Below are 21648 nucleotides of genomic sequence, written 5' to 3' on the forward strand. Positions count from 1 at the left end.
TCATTTTAGTGTCTTCAAAAGTGTCTTATAATAACCAGAAAAAGTCGCTTATGATGCAACCTACTGTATGGAGTTGGAACAACAAGCTACATTCCGTCCCAACATAACGTGTTTATGAATGAGGGTGTAGTGGCAAATTTATTTCTGTCTGGGAAAAACAGATGTTATTAAGTAACTCACCTTCAGTGTGAAGTCCAGGGATGCCGTGGCAAGGTGCTTCCGGTCAGCAGTGATGTCGCTGGCTGTGATCACATTAGTGTGGCCCTTAATAAGTGCCGTCCTGCAAAAGGAAAGAAGGTCCATCATGATTAACTAAGGCTCCGTTCACATTGCAGGGTATGATGCCCAATTCAGATTTTTTGTTAAAATCAAATTTATGTGGTCCTTCACTTTACCAAAAAAATGTGACTTGTTAATGTGAACGCAAAGAGTCCGGGAAGTGACGCGCATGCTTAAAAGTACAAAGTCATACGCACTTCCGTGTTTTTACGGAAGTAAAGATTGCTGCATTCGTGTGTTTGGCGCAATTTCTAGGAATTTATGCAACAGCAGTCAAGATTTTCTTAATCAAATGATTCCGCGTAGGAGATAAAGAAAAGGTTCGTGGAGAGCTTGCTGCAACGTTTGTCCCGAGGAGTATGTGGGTGGCAGGAGTGATGGGACATTGCCGTGAGCCGCTTCACTGACACAAAATAATTTACAGATGACATGAAGAACTTTTGCCTACATCGGTGCGTACCTTTATCAAAGTCTCGCACGGTAAACCACGCCTTTCTATGACTTAAAGGCGGATATATGCGACCTGACCATTCAGACTGCAGTAGATCAGATGCTTATTGGATTTATATCTATAGTGTTGTGAAAAGTGTTTGCCCCATTCCAGATTTCCTATTCTTTTGCATATTTGTCACATTTAAATGTTTCAGATTATCAAACAAATTTAAATATTAGTCAATGACAACACAACTGAACACAAAATGCAGTTCTTATATGAAAAAAAATCCAAACCTACATGGCCCTGTGTGAAAAAGTGATTGCCCCCTAAACCTAATAACTGGGTGGGCCACCCTGAGCAGCAACAGCTGCAATCAAGCATTTGCGCTAACTTGCAATGAGTCTCTCACAGCGCTATGGAGGAATTTTGGCCCACTCATCGTTCAACCACACTGGAGGGTTTTCCAGCAGGAACCGCCTTTTTAAGGTCTTGCCACAGCATCTCAATAGGTTTCAGGTCAGGACTTTGACTAGGCCACACCAAAGTCTACATTTTGTTTTTCTTCAGCCATTCGGAGGTGGCTGCAGAACCCAAGTTGGTTTAAGCTTGAGGTCACAAACAGATGGCCCGACATTCTCCTTCAGGATTTTTTGGTAGACAGCAGAATTCATGGTTCCATTTATCACAGCAAGTCTTCCACGTCCTGAAGCAGCAAAACAGCCCCAGACCATCACACTACCACCAGCATATTTTTCTGTTGGTAAGATGTTCTTTTTCTGAAATGCACCGTTAATTTTACACCAGATGTAATCGGACACACACCTTCCAAAAAGTTCACCTTTATGGGGGAGTGGGTGGGCAAGAACTTTTTCACACAGGGCCATGTAGGTTTGGATTTTTTTTCTCCCTTAATAAAAACTTTCATTTAAAAACTGCAGTCAGTAATATTTAAATTTGTTTGATGATCTGAAACGTTTAACTGTGACAAACATGCAAAAAAAAATAAATAAATGAAAAAGAAATCAGGAAGGAGGCAAACACTTTTGACACCACTGTACATACAAATGAGGCCTGAGTTGCATTTGAAAAAATTGGATTTGCATTGTTCGTTGTTTTGAAAAAAAATAAATAAATACAGGTCACATATGAGTACAAAAATAAAAAATAAAATAAAATAAAAAGAATCGACCTGCAGTGTGAATGTAGTCAAAGAGGTTCTGGAGAGGTCAGAATGACGCTCACCGGTATCCACTCCTGCCATCCCAGATCTCGATTTGGCCGTCGAACGAGGTCGTCACAAGACGACCGTCCTTCAGAAGGACACAGCTGGAGATGCCGTCACAGCTGCTCACCAGTGACTTCACTTCCTGGGAGACAGCAAGCACACATTAGGAAGAGTGCCATTTCAAATACAAGAGACTGACGAGGAAGAACAATGGATAAGTAACCAGCGGGAGCTTCAGCGTGTTCATACCTGTCCAGTGTTTGAGTTGATAAAATGCAGGGTTCCCTGTCCAGTACCAACCACCATCCCTCCATCGGAGCTCATAGCCAAGCAGGTGGGCTCGGATGTGAAGGTGGACATCAGCTGACTGGGACACACAAACACCGGATAATGTTTGTTGTAAACATCAGGAAATGCGCGTGCTGCGCCCTAGCTGACAAACTGCATACCTGCTCTTCTTAAACTGATGGTGGTTGTTGAGCCACTCCACCACTCGTACAGTCCCACTGCCCTCAAGGGCCCGGGCCCAGGCGTGAGCGCGGGTATTAGGGGGCATATTGAGGGCCTGCTGGATGAAGAGTGCCGGCCAGGAGGTGAGCACGGCAGCGTGAAGCTGCAAGAAATCTCGGCAGTCTTTCACGGCGTCCTGCAGGTCGCCTAGAGGCAGAGAGAGGAAGTGAGCAGAGCACCAAAATTTGAACTTAATTCATTAAAACAGATAAACACTGATGGCTCACCAAGCATGTTGTAGGTGTCCAAGAGGTGGTGCAGCAGGTGGTGGCGCACATTAGCATACAGGAAGTAATAGCTGGAGAGGAGCAAGCGGAGTGCCTCCTGTTGGTCACTTTGTATCTAATCAGGAATACAGTCAAACATCATCATGAGGATGACATAAAGCGTGACACAGGAACATGAATCCTGCATGATATGAGTTAAGTTTAAACAGCTTAGGTTCGGTGCACAGAATATACCAGCTGTATCAAAAATATTCACTTTAAAAAAGGTATTATTGTGACAATATGTTTATTATTGTGTTTATTGTTGTACACCGCTGCATTATACTGAGAGCCGGTAATAAAAATGTTGGTTGCCATTGAGATGCATGAGAGAAGGCAAAATATTAGCAACTACATCATGTAAATGTTCGGACTAACGCCGGAATTAAGTTAAAGGCTGAGTCTCCTCGCCAGGTGAAGGGGTCTACGACAGCAAATAACCGCCGGCGTGTGTGATTAGGGCAGGGTCGATAGCCTTTGGCATTAAAAGCTGTGGCTCCACAGGATGGCAAGAGCTGCATTTAAAGTATCGTGAGTGGGCTTAACTTGCTCAGCATGCGCTATAAAATGTCGGTATGGCTACTCATCCGTTAATGTGAAACCCATGCGTGTTACACTTGCCGTACTATTGTTTCAATCAACACATCAGCACATTACCACTGGTGCAACGTTGGTTCTGTCACTGGTGTGTTGAGCAATATAAAATTGTTCATAAATGGCCAAGTAGTGAAACAAAGCTATGTTTCCCCTTTCCCCTGCACTAAAAGTCATGATAAACGTTTTTTTTTTTTTTAAATCACTTATTATACAGGGGTGTGAAAAAGTGTTTGCCCCCTTCTTGATTTCTTATTTTTCTGCATGTTTGTCACACTTAAATGTTTCAGTTGCTCGATATTAGCTCTTAAATTAAACTCTTACAAGCTCTATTTGTTATTATATTACACTCCTGATTTACAGTATTAAGAATGCACTTTAACTGTGTTTAGAAGATGACCAACCAGACTAGCAGACAGTTGCTGGATGGCGTCGACCTCACAGTGAAGAAAAGTATCAGTACCCTGAGCGTCGGCCAGCACCCATAGGTGACCTGCAGAAGGGCCCATAAAAGAGTAAAACTGGGGCATAGTAACAAGCTATTAATGGCGCGGGGTGCGGGGGGTGGGTTAATTGGATTTACTGTACATTACCTGCCAACACGAGGTGAGCTCTTCTTGTGTCGTCTTCTGTTGGCAGGAGGAAATCTTTGAAGGCTTGCCTCACGTGCAGGTTGGACGGGGCCAACAGGTCATCAGCGTTGCGGCAATTAGACGGACTCATGAGGCTGCGAAAGACGATCCAGTTAGATTCTGTTTTGTCTCAAGCTTTGTTTGGTACGTCCAAACACAAAAGCACAAAATGAAACGCTGTGTTTACTGGTTGATTAGTTAGAGACAAAGAACAGACCATAAAATAGTGGTTGTATTAATTACAGTCTACTTGCATTTGGGTCAAGTGGTACCATATCCAGCAAAAAAGCTTGTATCCGTTTGTATCAGGTTGCAGTAATGAAGTGCATTATCGCCAACTATAGGACTGGAGTGGAACAGTCATATCTGGCTGGTCAATAAAATGGTCTACATTCCGGTTCCTATCTAGGATCTCAATGATTTGAGACACAGGTGTGGCAGTGGGCAGGGTTTAGACACACTGGGCCTCATTCACGAAACGTTCTTACGCACAAATGTGTTCTTAAAGCCTTCTTACGAAGATTTTTGGCATTCACGAAACGTGTTCTTAACTCACAGTTCTTAGACCTAAGAACAAATTCTACAAACGCTCAGGAGGACTCTTACGCACAAGCAAAGCTTGCACTTTCAATGCGCAATCGCCCTCATGATGGATTTTGCAACCTGATCCCAAAAAATGTAGTGCAAATAAAATATCCCAACAATTATTTATCATCAAAACAACTAAAATATACTCCATCGATAAATATATATTCAAATCCCAATTCATCAAAAAAAAAGGCTGGCTAGACGTGCGCTGCACAGAGAGAGAATGTAAAGGGACCATTAGATTTATTTGCTTCAGGCTTCAGGCTTCCCTCTCTGTTCTTGCAGGTGCGCAGGATCATCAGAATAACATCGCAATGAAACGTGGTGTGTCTATTGCGCACGTAGCACCCCCAGATAACGACATGCGCCCCCAGCCACGTCTTGAGCCAGAGCACGGGGCTGCTGTATTAATTAGGCAGCGTCTAATCAAATGTAACCACAGAAAAAATAAATTGTCACACACAAACTATGTATTTTTACTTTATTTTTCCATCATGATTGTGTAAATATTTTCTAGACTTTCCGAAATGGTTTGGTTTCTGATTGATGGCCCACCTCCCGTTTCCTCCAGATCCCTCCGGTGCAGTCCAATCTTTTTTTGAGTGTATTTTAAGTCAAAACAGTTCTTTTTAACGTCTGTGATGGTGCGTTTCTCCGTGGAAACGGCAATTATGTTTCCTGCAATGGTGCTCCATGCCGACTCTTTTTGGATGGCCTGATGACGGGTGGATACACTTGAAAATAAGGTGGTCTTGTGTTCGGTCACTCCTTGTAAAAGCACCTCTATTTCAGTAGAATTGAAGTTTTTCTTTCGTTTGTTGTCCAGCTGCTTCTCAGTCTCGCCCTTGCGCGTTGCCATCTCCGCCTCCAGCTGCCTGTTGCGCACGGCACATTTTTTTACCTTATATAGGAAATAATAGGCGGTGACCTATGCAAATTAGGGCTCACATGCACGGGCATCGCAGTTGGCATTCATCAACCAAAGAACACCGGTGCAAACGATTATCCCTACTTAAGAAAGTGTCGTGAATGTGGCGCAGTTTCCAACCCGCGCCTTCTTAAGTACACTTCTTAAGAAGACTTTTAAAAAGATGTTCGTGAATGAGGCCCATTGTTATTGTGAGATATTCACCTTCGTAAACTCTGCACAATGCGGGTAAAGGTGGCCATGGGAACACGTCCTTTGGGCCTCCTGCACAGACGCAGCACTTCCTGCCATGTGACCGGTCCTTTCAGCGAGCATAGGTCATTGCATGTGCACAGTAGGGAGTACAAGTCTCTCTCCCGCAGGCCTGAAGCAAGAGGAGATGGACCGGCTTTAGCAGTTTAGATTGGAAATACATGTTAATCTAGCCTAGCACAATCCGAAAGAATGAAGCCCGGTGCTCATTATCTCATCATACCGGAGGCGCTGACTGTGAGCACTGCCAGAGCCCAGCGGAGTCCCAGCATGGCCCTGTAGTGCGAGCAGAGTCTCTCCAGGATGTACTGGACCAACTGGTGTAGAGACTGAGGCAATCCCTGCAGACTCTCCTTCAGCTGAGACACAAAAACACTGTTTGAAAGATGTTGGACACAGCCACTTTGGGGCATATCTGCATGACATCCAGGGATACACCACTTCTGAGTGAATTTGTAGTTCAGGCACCTTTACAATTATGAATTAGAGGGGAAGACAGGAGAGTATTTGACCTTGTCAAAGGAAGCAAAGTTCCTCAGGTCTTCACAGGCCATGTGTAGGTAGAGAGGACTCTCTGCACCTTTCTTCATTATCAGCGTCTGCAGCTGCACACATAGCAAGCATACAAGAAGGTTATCTAGCAGGAATCCAAGGGAATGTGAGAAGACATCATGCAGCGATGATGATGACAAAGATGATGAGTAGAGATGTGCGCCAAAACTAGGTACCATAATGGCACCAGTGCCGACATAAACAGTAGTAACCGGACAAAAAATTAAGTGTATACGAAGTAAAAATGAGGTACAGTTGGTGCTGCCTAATTGCAGAGTCAAATGTGGTGACGATAACAATTTTTTCTGGATTATAATTGTCCTACAAATTATTGCAGATAAATGATATTATTGTCAAAATTATTTTGAGACAATTTTTTCAGTGATGTATATATATTTCAATGATAATATATGGCATAATGCGAGTACATGTATCAAAATTTTCACCTGAACAGATGTTGGTGAGCATCTAGCTAAATGCTCCGAGCGAAACACTGAGGTTTGCTTTTACGTCACCTCAAAAGATGCTGACCCAGCCACTTGCAACATCTGCCTGAAGGTGATATTGTGCAAGTAAAGTCGTGTAAGTAACTTTTGCTCAATTAATACACCACTCTTGCATGTAGGATTAACCAGCAAAGATCGTGGTAACGCCAGTCTAACATCACCAGAATTGTGTATCAATTTCTGCTCCAAATGTAACTTTTTTTTTTTTGGTTTGTTTTGCACATACTCTCTGTTCTGTATTGTTGCTGGTTTTGCTGTGATAATTACGACAATTTGTAAATATTATGTATTGTAAATATTATAATTTATAATTATTAATATTGGTAATTTATTTTTTTTTTTTTTTTAAAAGGCACCGTTTCAAAAGTGACAATTTGGCACAAGTATCTGATAATATGTAAACGATACCCAACCCTAATGATGGGTTAAGCAAATAAGTAGAAGGAACCTGGTTGTTGAAGGCAGAGTCACTGAGTTTCTTCCCGAAGGCCTCCAGTCCTCTCTGGACTATTTCCTTTCGCTCCGTCATGGTGAGCTGTGTCAAGTTGAAGAGTAAAGTCGATCTCTTTTTGGCCACAACTTGTAACAGAGCCGAGTTGGAAGTGGCACTCAGGACCAAACAAACACCCTGACAAGGTAAATTGACAACATTTTGCACCTGCATTGTACAAGTTCTCATACAGATTCAATACTGTCAAAGTGACTGACCTGCGGAAGGTGCTGTGGTATCCAGTCAGAGCTGAGCTGATCCACGCTGTCTACAAGCAGCACAAGAGGTCTGCTCCTCTGCATGTTCTTCAGAGCGGCATGAAATTCCAACAGCAGATCCCTGAAATTGCAAGAAAAACAGGTGTCAACTAACATCATTGTGAGTGCAAAGACAAGATGATGCACATTTCAAAACACACTTGTAAGAAAGAGGTAAAGGTAATTTCTCCTCCTTCAGCATCATCAACCAGCGGAGGAGACACCTCAGGAGGTTCTCCACGCAGCAAGGTGATGGACTGGCGACTGCAGAGTAGGAGATGACATCACACGGGATGTTTTTCTTGGATTTAGCTCCAGTTTTGAGGGCCTCTGCTAGAGCAGCCTGCATGGAGAGAACAGAAGCAATGTTGTCCACTGAATCTTTCGTGAAATTATGGGTCTGTGAGGATGGAGTCATTTACCATGAAGATCGTTTTGCCCTGGCCAGGCGCCCCCGCCACCACCATCAGCCCTCCTTTGGCCTGGACCTGCTCCACCATCTCCACAGCAGCAGACAACAGCTTAGCCCTGCTAAGGAACTGCCTCTGCAGCGCCCCCTGATGGACCTCCTGCTCTAACACCTCAGACGCTTCGTCAGTCTCTTCGTCGTCCTGCCAACAGGAAAAAAAAAAAGAAGACGCTGGTTTGGAGGCTCAGGCTGGATTCATTAATTTGACAGGGAGGGGAGAACCACTCACTTCAACAAACTGCTCCACAAGAGCCACCCAGAGATCCTCCAACACTGCTTTGGCAAAGTCCTCCAGGTTCTTCAAATAAGGCTTCCCATCCACAACACCACCCCACTCACACTGATAACTGACAGAGAGACACATGCAATCCAAGTTCATTAATGCAGGGGTGTCCAAAGGAGACAATTCTGGACAGCAGCTCTGTATTAATTTTTTTATTCATTTATTTATTTTTTTTTAATCGGCCCACGGGACATTCTAAAAATACAATTACAGTACAACCTCAATTAGCGTTGGCACCGTTTTTCATGTTTTTCGGTTTACGTTGACAATTTACGCCGCAATTTTTCCTTGGTTTGCGTACATTTTCTGGTTAGCGTACAATATGGCGTGTGTCTTGTGTTGGTAATAAAATGCGTGAATCAAACTGTGTCCTTAATGTATTTTTAGCACAAAATGTCCATGTTAGCATTCTATTAGCTTGCCACTACATGGAAACAGGAACCGGAAGTCAGCTGCGTCGTCAGCTGCATCATGTCATCAGAAGTTGATTCTCAAAAATCTTAACACAAAATGTTTTTGTAGATTTACAATTATAGTTTTACATACATGAAACAATTCTAAATGCATATGAATGACTAATTAAAGATATAAATGAATATTTTAGGTTACTTTTACCTTCATTATGAATGTGCTGATACAACATTCTTTGGCTAAATTTTGGGTTATTGAGGTGAGTGTATTTATATGCATTGAGTGTAGTGGAGCAGATTAATTGGATTTACATTATTTCTTACAGGAAAATGTATTCAGTTATAGTCAACTTCTGTTAGAGTCAGACCCTCTGGAACACATTAACGATGCTAAACAAAATGATGATTTAAACAAAGCTTATTTAATCCTACCCCTCATCCTTTTCACATCTGTTGCTGTACATTTATTCACATGTGATCTTTTTAATACGTAGAAAGGTGACAAGGTAATGTAACAATATGGTGATATAATTGTCAAGGTTTTTCCGCTATCATAATAAATTATAATCATTTATAATAATCAATATAATAATAAATACAAATAAACATAACAAATTCAAGACTCTTCTTTCTTGTATTTTGCAAACAACTGCTTGTACTGTTTCTTGAAAATCGCTCATCTTGGTGCTTTGTTTGAGTTCCTTCCTCAGTTCGTTCCATAATTTAATTCCACATACTGAAATGCTGCGGGTTTTTAGCATTGTTCATGCGTATAAGTGTCTTGACTTTATTTTTTCCCTTTGATCATATTTCTCCTATCTTTTAGAAAAATATTCTATGACATTTTGGGTAGCAGGTTATAGTTTGCTTTATGCATAATTTTAGCTGTTTGAAAATGTACTAAATCAGCAAATTTTAATATTTGTGATTTTAGAGATAAAAGATTTGTATGTTCTCTACACGCGCCATTATGGATTATCCTAACTGATCTTTTTTGCAGTACATTTAGCGAGTGAAGATTGCGTTTATAGTTATTACCCTATATCTCCACACACTAAGTTAGATATGGTAAAACCAGAGAGCAGTAAAGAGTATAGAGTGACTTCAGGTAAAGGACAGCTTTTGCTTTATTCAACATTGAGGTATTCATCGCCACCTTATGTTGTGTATTTTTATTGTGAGATTTCCAGCTCATCTATAATGATCCCCAAAAATTTCATTACATTTTTTCGTTCTCCTGTGATTATAGGATAGGGCGTGGCCCTGGGCACAGCTCGACCTGTCTGTCACTGACAGACGTGTCATTGGAGCTTCCGTAGTCAACACCGAGCCAATTTAAAAAAAAAAAAAAGAAAAGAAAACAAAGGGACCAACTTCACACTTTCTGCACTTATCCCTTCCTGCCTTCCTGTTGGAGTAGGCCCGGCATTTTTGTCCATAAAGTATATCTTAGATCTTGGGAGTTATCTTGCACAATAAAAGACTCACTTGTTGGTGACCTTCACCTCCGCGTCCTGGATCCATCGCTTCAGAGAAGCCAATTTGGACTCAGACTCCTTCGACTCAGGGGCAAAGTGAGACCTCCAAGCCACTGGCACCATTCTAAGAAACCACAGAAGAACTCCCATGTTAAATACTACTACTTAATTGGGGCAGAGAAAGATTTGGACGTGTGCAAATAAAATTACGGGAACGCACTTTGTGGCACTTGGATCCCTGAAGTAGCAGAACATTCGTTTTTTTGCTGTGTTGCTGTCAAGAGCCTGAAACTGGCGCATCTCCATCTCTGTGACTGACAGGCCCTCGGGAGCTCCCAGCAGCTGTGCACATCGAACAATGTGTGGTTTGCAGGAGGTCTGCATTTACACCTTTAACCACAAGATGGCGGTATTTTTATCTTACCCATCTGTACTGCGGAAGGTCTGGTAGAACAGGTTTGGGCGGCACAAACCCGTACCTCTCGCCCAGGATCCCCACCAGCATCTGGCTGCAGCACACCTCCGCCAGGCAAAGCTCGGAGGCACGACCTGTCTCCTCCTCTGTGACACCCCAGCGCAGTTCCACTTCCTGCAGATGGAGGCAGTATGGTGCAGCACGGCGCCGGAGCTCCGGAAATACGCTGCGTACCAAGATGTCACGCTCAGCATGCATGTCTCGAAAGGTGGAGGAGATGAAGACTCGCACGCCTCGCCACCTGTGGACAGCGAAGAAGATGATCACCTAAAAAACACATCCCAGAGCTCTTTAGCAAGCAGTTACCTTAACTTCGGGGTGGTTGGAATTGACATGACGTTGTTTGTTGTCTCAGGATTTTTGGCTCCCTCTGGTGGTGGGACATTGTATACTTTGTCCAAATGCTCCACGTGATCCAGCAGCCTGGATGACCCTCGCTCAGCCACAAACCTGATCAAAAATCATGATAATATAAAAATAATACTGACGGAAATGCCATCACAGGAAATTTGGGCTGATCAGTTACCTCAGCATTTGTTCACTGAAGCCCATCAGCTTCACATGGTTCTTGTCAAGGGTGACTGACTCGCCATCCCTTGAGAAAGCCCCACACAAAAAACAGCATGATTGTGACAAGTAAGGCTTGTTGAAGCTTTTTAGTAAGTAACGTCTTACAGTCTAGACATGTTGATCTCAATGAAGAGGCCTTTGTTGCTGGTTTCCTTCCTGTGGCTGTTGATGGCCCACTCCACATCACTGCTGATCCAGCTCTCAGTCAGAGAGATGATGTTGTCCACCTGAGGTACCATAGTTTGAACATACAATTATCCAAAATGTCTTACTAAGGTAAAGAATTAGGTTTGATTAATGGAATTAGGATTGATCCATGTTAGAAATGTAAAGCTAAAACTGGTGGTGGAAATGTCCTTCAGTGGACGTTGCAGCACAACATTACACCACTTTTAATCTAACATCTGGTTTGACTGAAAATATTAAAGATTTTCATAAGAACTAACCTTGTTTTTCTTGATGAACTTGGGGAAGTACTGAATGAATTGAAGCTGTTGGCTTGTCTCCTTTCTCAACATCTGTGTAAGGACAGCAAGTGAGTGAGAATCGTACTGCATGTACAGTATGTGTCTTGGATGTGGGTGCTACCTTGATTTGCTGCATCACACTGCTGACATTTTCCAGCAGCACATCCGACGTCAGGTCGACCAGGGTGCAATGACTCCACATCATTAAGAAGATGTGCACGTCCTCGCAACTGCTGGCCATCATCAGAGCGAGCAAGACGGCCACCTCCATCATCTGAATCAAACCAGGAAGAACCAGGAGACATCAGCAAAGGACTTGAGTGGAGGCAGGAAAATAAAAGTACCATACCGAAGGAGAAAGCTTGTCCTCTTTAGCTTTTCTCTTCTTCCTTTTCCCTTCATCTTCATCTACTTCATCATGCTCCTTGTCGTCCTCTTCATCAGAGGCGGGCGGGAGGCAGAAGTCCAGTGTTTTGTTCCAGGACCGTTTGTCACTCATGTTGGTGTTAATCAAGATGACCGTGCGTCCTGGCAGTGGGGGGATGTTGTAGCGGCACGAGGTCTGGATCGCCCCCTCCAGAGCCCCCCGGTAACGGTCCAACAAAGCAACAGTGTACTGCCTCTGACTGCATACACAAATTTTAAATGAATGTATACATGTTGTTATATTCATACTATATATTTTTCATCTTATGGTTATACTGTTGTTAATTCACTCATTTATCACATTTAATTGCAAATTCAGTGCTCATGGGAGGCATGAACACTCAAACCTCGAAATGCAAGTGCACAATGTTATCGATATACTACACAGTGGAGACTTAGTAAGAGTCATTAATCCGTTCCAGAAGGTCCGATCCTAACCGAAACGTACTCTAATCAAATATGTTTTTCCAATGAAAAAGTCCAGTCAATCAGTTCCAGTAAGTCATAAATGTTAACAAAAAACACGTTTTTAAATATATAGTAGTTTTACAATTATAGTTTTACATGCCGAAAACAATTTGAAATGCATATAAATACATAAAAATGACAAATGAAAGGGATAAAGGGCTAAATAATGTTTATTTTTTACATTCACTGATTTACTACAGACACAATGTGGCAGTGAGATCGACACACCACCACCTTTGTGTTTTGCCATGAGTTACTTCTTGATTTCAGTAGTGTTGCTCACCGCAAGACTAACGCTTTTCTTTTGATTCAGCTGCAAAATACCTCAAAATGGAGTCAAACAAAGTTACAAGTGCCAACACTTTCATAAAGAAGGTGAGAAACACTATTACACTCAAGAAATAACAACAATAATAATAATAGCAATAATAATAATAATAATAATAATAATAATAATATAATGATCATGGTTTTCTTTTGATCACAGCTGCAAAATAAGTCAAAAAGGAGCCAAAGAAAGTTACAAGTGCCAGCACTTTCATAAAGAAGATGAGAAACACTATTAGTCAAGAAATAATAATAATAATAATAATAGCAATAATGATCAGTTTTCTTTTGATCACAGCTGCAAAATAAGTCAAAAAGGAGCCAAAGAAAGTTACAAGTGCTAGCACTTTCATAAAGAAGGTGAGAAACACTATCAAATTCAAGACATAATAATAATAATAATAATAATACTAACGGGCACAGGGCAGCTAGAAGCCTATCAGAGAGTAAGCTATGGCATCGCCACTGTGAATGATAATACAAATGTCCAAGCAGATGCTGTAGTAATTCTACATTTGATCAGTTACTTTAGATTTCTCAGATCAAAACACGATCGCTGCATATAACATGTCAAAAGAAAACGTGAGAGTAGAGTGTAATTTGGAAATTCACTACTTTCTAGTGCCACACTAACTATCATGGCAACTAGGGATGTAACAATTTATTCACTACATCGATGCATCGTTTTATACTCCTACGATTCAAGTACATCTATCTGGGTTCTCAAGTTTCCATTTAGTACGGCTCTGGATGGTAGTTTATGGTCCAGTAGCAGTGACACTGAGTGACGTCATCATTCAATGCGGCCTGTCCAGGTCAAAACACATATGTAGGAATGTTACAAATACAATCCTCGTATTTTAGCGATGCAAAAATCTAACACTGCGTGCGTGCTCGATTAGGAGAGTCCGCGGGGACGTCCTTAAAAATGCACATTTTTCATATATCGGGTGTATTTTCATTGATATACAGAAAAGTTAAGTCCAACTTTAAGCCTTTCAAACTCATGGATCAGAGCTTCAGGACAAGATAAAAGGTAGGTAGGTTATACATTCACCTTAATATCTATATGTAGATGAAATTTCATTCAAATCTGATTTTGCCCCGAAATTACGGTGTACATGAAATTAGTAGTGTGGCGTGGAAATGGATACAGTGTGCTGCTGCATTGATGAGACTTGATTTTCTTCCCTGGACTTTTTGATTATCAAAAAAAATGTAAATGGCTACTCTGGTGACTTCTAAAAACACATGTCACAGCCGAAGTTATGATATATTTTGTAGTACGGTTGTACTTGCCAAGGTCCGTGGGTCGATTACAGCTTTTGTCTTGACTCAATGTTAAAGAAATGGGAACCAATGGCACTATTTTCCGGTATGAAATTTGCTTTAACATCTTTAATACTTGGAGTAGAGAAGTGAGTGAGGTATAAAATTTTACATATTTCTAAATTTTGTAACATTCCTAACATATGCGCTCTGCAAAACGTCTGTCAGTGTCAGTATTCTTGCTATTTGCTGCACCGTTCTTTCAAATGGCAGCTCCCACTAGGGGGATTATCAGCCCCCCAAAAAAGCCCCTGCTTCCATCAACCCATACAGGTGAGAAAGTTTCAACACCTAATTGAAGATTCCATACCACATTCATTTGCTGAGGAATTTGCATAATGTCTCATTAGGTGCGAAGTGCAGGTTTGGATTGCACTATTTGAAGTAAATAATCATGGCAATCTATACCACCCTCTGTTCATCCTGATTTTGTATGGCATTTTTATCATTTTTTTTGTACCCATTGATCATTTATTAAGTATGTCACGATTATTAATAATAATTTATACCCGATTCCCTTACCAGAAACAGCGGGAATCTAGGACACTTCACCTACACTGTACAGTACCCAGGTATTTATTTCATATTCACACTGGTTGAATTTTTGACTAAAAAGTTACTTAATCGATTTAAAGTTACTGAATCGTTTCAGATCGTATCGTTCTAAATGATATCGTCTTTGAATGGTATCTGCAACCGCAAATCGTGATATAAATCAAATCGTTATTAAAAGGAATCGTTACACCCCTAATGGGAACTGTACTTCTTTTGGCGTAAACATGAAACTATGGTAATTTCAGCCGCACCCAATAAAGTTAGAGAAATGTAGAGAAAAACAGATTTGTACATATATAAGACACGCCGGACTATAAGGCGCACATGTCCACGTCATAAAATGGCATATTGTGGCGCGTATGAGTGCGTGTGGAACAGGTAGCTCTCTTTATTATGTAAGAGCCAATCATGAGTTATAAGGGAACTCAAGATGAACTTGTCAACCCATCGGAAATCACAGCTTTTTTACCTTTGCCATGAAGAGATCATGACAGTGTGAATATGTGTTAGAAAATGACATTGAATCCACATTTTTGCCAATATTTTGGCGTTTAACGGCTGTGGTCTTAAACTTTTACACAGCTGATGAACAGCCTGTATCACTTCAATGCTGGTTTGCAATACATTGCTTACTCAAAATATTTTTTTGTCTCACTCCCATTTCTTCTTTTGTATTTTGAAGCTCTACTTACAACCTCCTCAAGATCCAACAGTGCAAAATGTAAATTACTGCAATTTTTCAACTGGTCTTAAACATTTTTAATGAGGCGTGTATATTAACCAAAGTGACCCCCCCGCCCCCCATCCTTCAATTTGTATGTATGTAGCCATCACTGGAAAGAGCTTGGACACCCATTAGATAGCGCTAGTCATTTCTGTAGTGTTCAAAGCTACAAGGGGACAACCTTATAGAGCGCAATTAATTTTTTGCTGTTATTTCCGCCTTAAAAAAAAGCATTTCCTCAGGATTGTCTACTTCAAGCAAAAATCTCATGCAAAGTACAACCAGAATGTTGTCATACTTTGCCTTGAGGAGTTGAGCCTTCTTCATGCGGTATATCCGGCAGACAAACGGCACTCCGAGCGCCACCCTCAGCCGCTTCCTGCTGGCCGACTCCCAGTCTAGGTGGCGGAAGCGTGGGCTCTTGGGGAGCTTCTTGACGATCTCCTTCAGGATATCAATGTTGTTGATGGAGGAGTTTTTCAGCAATGCTGTGGGACCAGAGAGGCAACGAGGATGAATAAATGTCAGCAGGTAATTTATTCCAAGAAAATCTCTGACAGTTTAGGTGGCACATAAGGGATTAGCATCTCACCTGTCAATCAATAAGATTCAAGAGATTCAAGAGAGTTTTATTGTCATGTGCATGGTAAAACAGCAGTAATACCATGCAATGAAAATCTTATTCTGTTCATTCTCCCAAGAAAAGAAAGAAAACACAAGAAAGAATAAGAACATAAACATAAACATATATACCAATAAATTAAGCAGCAACAAAAAGAAGAGACATTCATACAAATAAATATACAAATCAATTAACCGCACAATAAATGAAAACAAAGTTGATAATATTGCTGGCCTCAACACACAGCGACAGCACTCCCTGTGCACTCGCCTGCAGTGTGTGTGTGTGTTGTGTGCTACACAATCTAATACTTTCTTCGTGCCTATTGTGTATACGCGATCTGATGTCATTTTCAGCCTGTTTGCACATATTTGTTTTGTGACAGAGATGTTTGCGACAAAAACAAATAATACAAAAACGGTGGAACTTACGTTACGAACTTACGAAATAGTGCAATTGATTGTGATTTTTATTTTTAAGTGCAATTTTTGCTAAAAGAGACTGACAGTCCATTTTATTTCTCTATATCTACATCTCTATATCTGTCTTTTGTTTGTTTAATTACCTCCGCCAACGCAAGCACAGAGGTTATGTTTTTGTTTGTGTCTGTTTGTGTTCAAAATAACTTGAAAAGTTCTGAATGGATTTGGATGAAATTTTTATTTCATAATTATTGAAAATGGGATATGGAAAAACTGATTACATTTTGGGGGTGATCCGGGTCACTGTCTGGATCCAGGAATTTTTTTAAAGATTCTTTAAGGCAAAGCAAGTTTATTTATAGCGCACAATTCGCACACAAGGTAATTCAAAGTGCTTTACAAAAAAAGGTAAAATCACTTCTGAAATCACTCATTAAAAAATAAAATAATTCTAAAAGCATTACATAAAATTCCACAAATCATTCCATAAAACAAAAAGAAACTTAAGAGTGAAAAGATAAAATACTTTCAGTTGTCATATGCAAAGTTGAATAGAATCATTTTCAGCCTGGATTTGAACATTGCCAAAGTTGAGGATTGTCGCACATCATCTGGAAGACCGTTCCAGATTTTGGCAGCATAAAACTGAAAAGCAGCCTCACCATGTTTAGTCCTGATTCTGAGCACCTGCAGGAGACCCCTCCCTGAGCTTCTCAGAGCCCGAGGTAGTTTATGTGGCTCAAACATGGCAGAGATGTACTTTGGCGCAGAAAACTGAAAAAACTTGTACACAAGCAAGGCTGTTTAAAGTGTATTCTCTGAGCAACAGGAAGCCAGTGCAGAGACCTGAGTACGGGACTGATATGGTCATATTTCCTGGTTCCAGTCAGGACAAGTGCAGCAGCATTCTGTATGTACTGCAGCTGTTTTACAGCTCATTTAGAGAGCCTGGTGAGAAGGCCGTTACAGTAGTCTAGCCTGGAGACAAAGGCATAGATCAGTCTCTCTAATTCTGGCTTAGACACTATTCCCTTGATTTTGGCAATGCTTTGTAGGTGGTAAAAAGCTGATGATATTGATTTAATGTAAAGTTCAGGTCTGAGTCCATTGTTAGCCCTATATTTCTAACCTGATGATTAGGTTTAGAGAAAGTCTCAAGGGGAGTGACAACATTTTCTCTTTGTTTCTGTGGGCCAAAGACAATGATTTCAGTTTTGTCTGAGCTGGAGAAAGTGGTTTTGCATCCACACACTGATCTGTTTGATGCAGTGACAAAGGAAATTTGCAGGACCATGTTCACCAGCCATCAGTTACACGTAGATCTGCGCATCATCTGCATAGTTGCGGTGGGACACATTGCAGCTGCGTATTAGTTGGCCTAAAGGAAGCATGTACAGATTGCAAGATAGGACCATTTTCAACATTTGTGCATATAACTCCACAAAAAATGGTCAGAGCACTTGGGGGGGAAAAAATACAGGACAAGTTTCCAACAGGTTCTACAAAATATCAAAGACTGATCCAAAAAATGTAGGCTTATTATTTTGGTGTGAATGGTGGGAACTATGGCGCTTGGCGGAGGTCTGCGCTCTCAAGAGTGCTTTTCTAGTTTATTATGCTGTTTAATTTATTTGATTTAAAAGCCCTTGACATTTTAATTGCATGTTAAATACTTGAGAAATTAAAGTACTCGCATTATTATGCCATATATTATCATTACACTATTGAAAAAATTGTCTCAATGTTGATAATATTGTTTATCTGCAATAATTTCTTATCGTGACAAGCCTAATCTTACCCATGTGGCGAAGTTCCATGATGACTTTATAGGCAGACAGGAACCTGAAGGGAAACTGTCGGCTCTGAAGGACTGCTTTCTGTTCACACAGCAAAAAAAAAAAAAAAACACAACAACAACAACCACACATATTTTATATTGACTATACATGATCAGAAGGATGAACATGTGAGCTACAATGTGAAAAATGAATATCTGACCTTATTGTTGAGCCTGCTGAGGACCTTCTGGTGATGTGTCTCACTGATGCCCTGACTGATCATGTTCCTCAGGTTCCTCAGCATGGCCATGAAAGGAAGAGACTTACTGTCTGTACAGAAAACAGGCACTTACATTACACATATATTCAGAAGTAGATTGCTCTGTGCACAATTTTATTAATCTCAAAATGTTATGTATGCATGTATGTGTTTCTGGGCTAAATGTGGTTCAAAACACTTTTTTTAGGAAGCCAAAAAGGAGATTTCAGAACTACAGTCTAACATCTAACATCCGACATAACAACTAACATCCTTGAAAGACTCAAACACTGGAACAGGAAGTTGCATATACACAAACTAGAAAGGAGCGCAGAACTCCAATGCTTGCAGTAATTGGATCAGCATCTTGGTATCAGATGAGGCTCATTACAGGTTAATCAATCAATCTTTGTGTCCAGTCAAGTATTGTCCATATCTGTTCACAATTCTGTGTGACCAGATCTAGATCCAAATCAAAACTTAATCAATGTGTCCCCCGGACATACTAAAGCTCACCAACAATTTTAATCCAAATTGTTTTGTCAAATGTTGCAGTAATACTAGTAGCAAACAAAAATAAAATCAAAGTGATTTATTAAAAGGGAGGTTAAAAAAGAAAAAGAGTACCGATGAGTTTCTCCCACGTGGCGGCCTTGTTGCCCTCCAGACTGAGCAGACGCTCCCATGTCTCCGCCTCCTTGAGCTTCATCCTTTGTCCCACTCTCTCTTGCTCCCAAGCGCCTGTCAGCCCGCTGCGGTTAAATGTCTTCAGGTCGGATGGATACCTGTGAAGAAGACCCCCCCCGTTAAGTCACTTGATCCCTGCACCTCGTTACACTGCAGCATTTCTGTGGACATCATGAAATCATGAGTGTTTGAGGGTCCTACTTCCGTCCCAGTATGGCCATAACGTGCTCAGCTGGCTCTTTGATGTGAAGCAGCTTGATCATCTTCTTCATGTTGAACTCACTTTGCTTCTTGTCCACCACCTTTTTCTCATCCAGCTGCAGCTACACACACGCACAAGCGTCACACGCTTACATTGTGTTTCCAAGCCAGCATGGCCTTTCAAATCCTCTTAAACTTTGATTAAATCTGCTTTTAAAATGAATATTTTTACTCACATATTTCTGTAGAACAACTGCATCGGACCTAAGCAGGTTAGCCCATGTTTTCAGCTCCTCTTTAGTTGGTTTCTGCAGAAAATCATTTAAAAAAATACAGAAATTAATCATGGTTGATGATCAAGGTTTTAGGCCAGTTGAGAGACATAGTCTCTCCAACGTGTCCTGGGTCTTCCCCAAGGCCTCCTACCGGTCGGATGTGCCTTGAATACCTCCCTAGGGAGGCGTCAAGGAGGCATCCAAACCAGATGCTCGAGCCACCTCATCTGGCACCTCTCAATGCGGTGGATTAACTATTCAGAGTTTCTCCCTGGTGACAGTGCTTCTCACCTTATCTCTAAAGGTAGAGCCCAGCCACTCTACGGCAAAAAGTTATTTTGGCCGCTCATTTGCGGATTTGTCTCCATAAGAAGGAGCACACAAGCAACAACTGTCAAATAAAAAGAACCTTCAGGAGTTTCTGTACCTTTCCACGTTTCTTGCGGTTGTGCTTGCAGCGATGTTTGCGTGTGTTGTATTTGGCCAGCTGATACTCGCTGAACTGCTTGAACTTGTCAGCCATGGCCTTCTTCAGACACATGGGCAGCGAGTGGCTGAAGCACTACAAACACATCAAGCCAGGGCGTCAACCAGGACAGAAGAGGGTGCTGCTGATGATAGTTGCAACCAGCGTGGCGTTGATTTTACCGTGCTGTAGATCCGGACCACCTCCAGCCAATCGGACGGCAGCTGGATGGCAGCACAGAAGTACCTGCGGACGTGACACTTGGTGGAGGGATGACTGGCAGCCAGAGCCAGCAAAAAGTTGGCGGTGATGCGGATGTTCAACTCCTGTCTTGTATAAAGCGCCACCTATATGGATGACGCACACAATGAAAACACTTTTTGCAAAATTATGCACCATCTGGTAAATAAAGAAGCTACTACAACAAGAGTTAAGTTTTTCCACTTTAAAAATGATTTGAAGTGCATGAGAATGTGGAAAGAAAAACGTAGCTCTCTTTGACCGCATAGTTATTTACACTGTGTTCCAAATGATTATGCAAATAGGATTTTAGCATCATAAATATATATTTTTTGGTTTTTCAATAAAATTAATGGATGGCATTTTGTCTTGGGGCTCTATAGATTACTCATATCAATCTCTGTCAACTGTCATAATTAGTTTGCCAGGTCAGCCCGATTAAAAGAAAACTCCTTAAAAATTATGTTGCACATTATTAAGCATGCCAAAGATTTCAAGCAATATGGGAAAGAAAAAGTATCTCTCTACTGCAAAAAAGCATCAAACAATGCAATGCCTTGGACAAGGCAAAAAAACATTCAATAATTCACAAAAACTTAAGAGTGATCATTGTACCAGGGGTGGGGGAAATAATTGATTCTTAGATGCATTGCAATGCGGACATTGATGATTATTTAATCGATTCATAAATGTCAATCGATGCTGACGGAACCAAAAAAATGGAACAAAAAGACAGAAAGAAGAAGTGCTGTTTCGTGGTTGAATACGGTCTATTGGTAAAAGTATGCATATTTAAGAACATTTTACTCAACTTCTGCCTAAATTAAGCATTTTCAAGGATAAAAATGGCTAAATTAACAAAATCGTTCACATCCAGAGCGAGTTGTATGAGTCTCCCACGGTTTACTCTGGCACCATGGCACATGCATAAATTTCGCGTGTCGCTTGGCTGGACGGTGACACGAGATAATCGCCCTATCGCGCAAGTTCCATTGAAAATGAATGAAGTAGAGGCGATGTTGCCTTCCGTGTGGCGCCCATAAGACGCTACCAGAATGGCTGAGCATAAACTCCGACCCGCACCCGCTGGATTTAAAGTGAGCGTCTGGAAGCACTTCGGCTTTCACGTGGTTGAAGGTAAAAATTAGCTGGACAAGAGCCATACAATATGCAAGCTTTGCCATACAAGCTTAAAATATTTT

At 41.2% G+C, this 21648-nt stretch overlaps 1 protein-coding gene across 5 annotated transcripts in view; it reads right to left on the reverse strand.

Moving 5' to 3' along the window:
• tep1 (telomerase-associated protein 1) overlaps positions 1 to 21648 on the reverse strand; it is a 47325-nt gene that overhangs the window by 20865 nt on the left and 4812 nt on the right. For 4 of the 5 annotated variants that reach the window (XM_054767616.1, XM_054767615.1, XM_054767614.1 and 1 more), the window contains exons 5-36: positions 20389 to 20553; positions 20168 to 20302; positions 19702 to 19773; positions 19466 to 19587; positions 19205 to 19362; positions 18539 to 18648; positions 18339 to 18417; positions 15795 to 15984; positions 12017 to 12293; positions 11789 to 11941; positions 11647 to 11718; positions 11306 to 11427; positions 11157 to 11225; positions 10937 to 11080; positions 10580 to 10871; positions 10376 to 10497; positions 10166 to 10279; positions 8214 to 8331; positions 7938 to 8126; positions 7677 to 7858; positions 7477 to 7597; positions 7217 to 7396; positions 6223 to 6315; positions 5934 to 6069; positions 5663 to 5822; positions 3904 to 4037; positions 3715 to 3803; positions 2678 to 2792; positions 2390 to 2597; positions 2190 to 2307; positions 1958 to 2082; positions 181 to 280 (exon numbers count right to left, since the gene is read on the reverse strand). In XM_054767616.1, the coding sequence (XP_054623591.1) occupies positions 181 to 280; positions 1958 to 2082; positions 2190 to 2307; positions 2390 to 2597; positions 2678 to 2792; positions 3715 to 3803; positions 3904 to 4037; positions 5663 to 5822; positions 5934 to 6069; positions 6223 to 6315; positions 7217 to 7396; positions 7477 to 7597; positions 7677 to 7858; positions 7938 to 8126; positions 8214 to 8331; positions 10166 to 10279; positions 10376 to 10497; positions 10580 to 10871; positions 10937 to 11080; positions 11157 to 11225; positions 11306 to 11427; positions 11647 to 11718; positions 11789 to 11941; positions 12017 to 12293; positions 15795 to 15984; positions 18339 to 18417; positions 18539 to 18648; positions 19205 to 19362; positions 19466 to 19587; positions 19702 to 19773; positions 20168 to 20302; positions 20389 to 20553 (4464 nt within the window). The remainder of the gene's footprint in view (positions 1 to 180; positions 281 to 1957; positions 2083 to 2189; positions 2308 to 2389; positions 2598 to 2677; positions 2793 to 3714; positions 3804 to 3903; positions 4038 to 5662; positions 5823 to 5933; positions 6070 to 6222; positions 6316 to 7216; positions 7397 to 7476; positions 7598 to 7676; positions 7859 to 7937; positions 8127 to 8213; positions 8332 to 10165; positions 10280 to 10375; positions 10498 to 10579; positions 10872 to 10936; positions 11081 to 11156; positions 11226 to 11305; positions 11428 to 11646; positions 11719 to 11788; positions 11942 to 12016; positions 12294 to 15794; positions 15985 to 18338; positions 18418 to 18538; positions 18649 to 19204; positions 19363 to 19465; positions 19588 to 19701; positions 19774 to 20167; positions 20303 to 20388; positions 20554 to 21648) is intronic. The other variant, XM_054767618.1, reaches the window with a different exon arrangement.

Source organism: Dunckerocampus dactyliophorus, chromosome 2, assembly GCF_027744805.1.
Source record: "Dunckerocampus dactyliophorus isolate RoL2022-P2 chromosome 2, RoL_Ddac_1.1, whole genome shotgun sequence".
NCBI lineage: Eukaryota > Metazoa > Chordata > Actinopteri > Syngnathiformes > Syngnathidae > Dunckerocampus > Dunckerocampus dactyliophorus.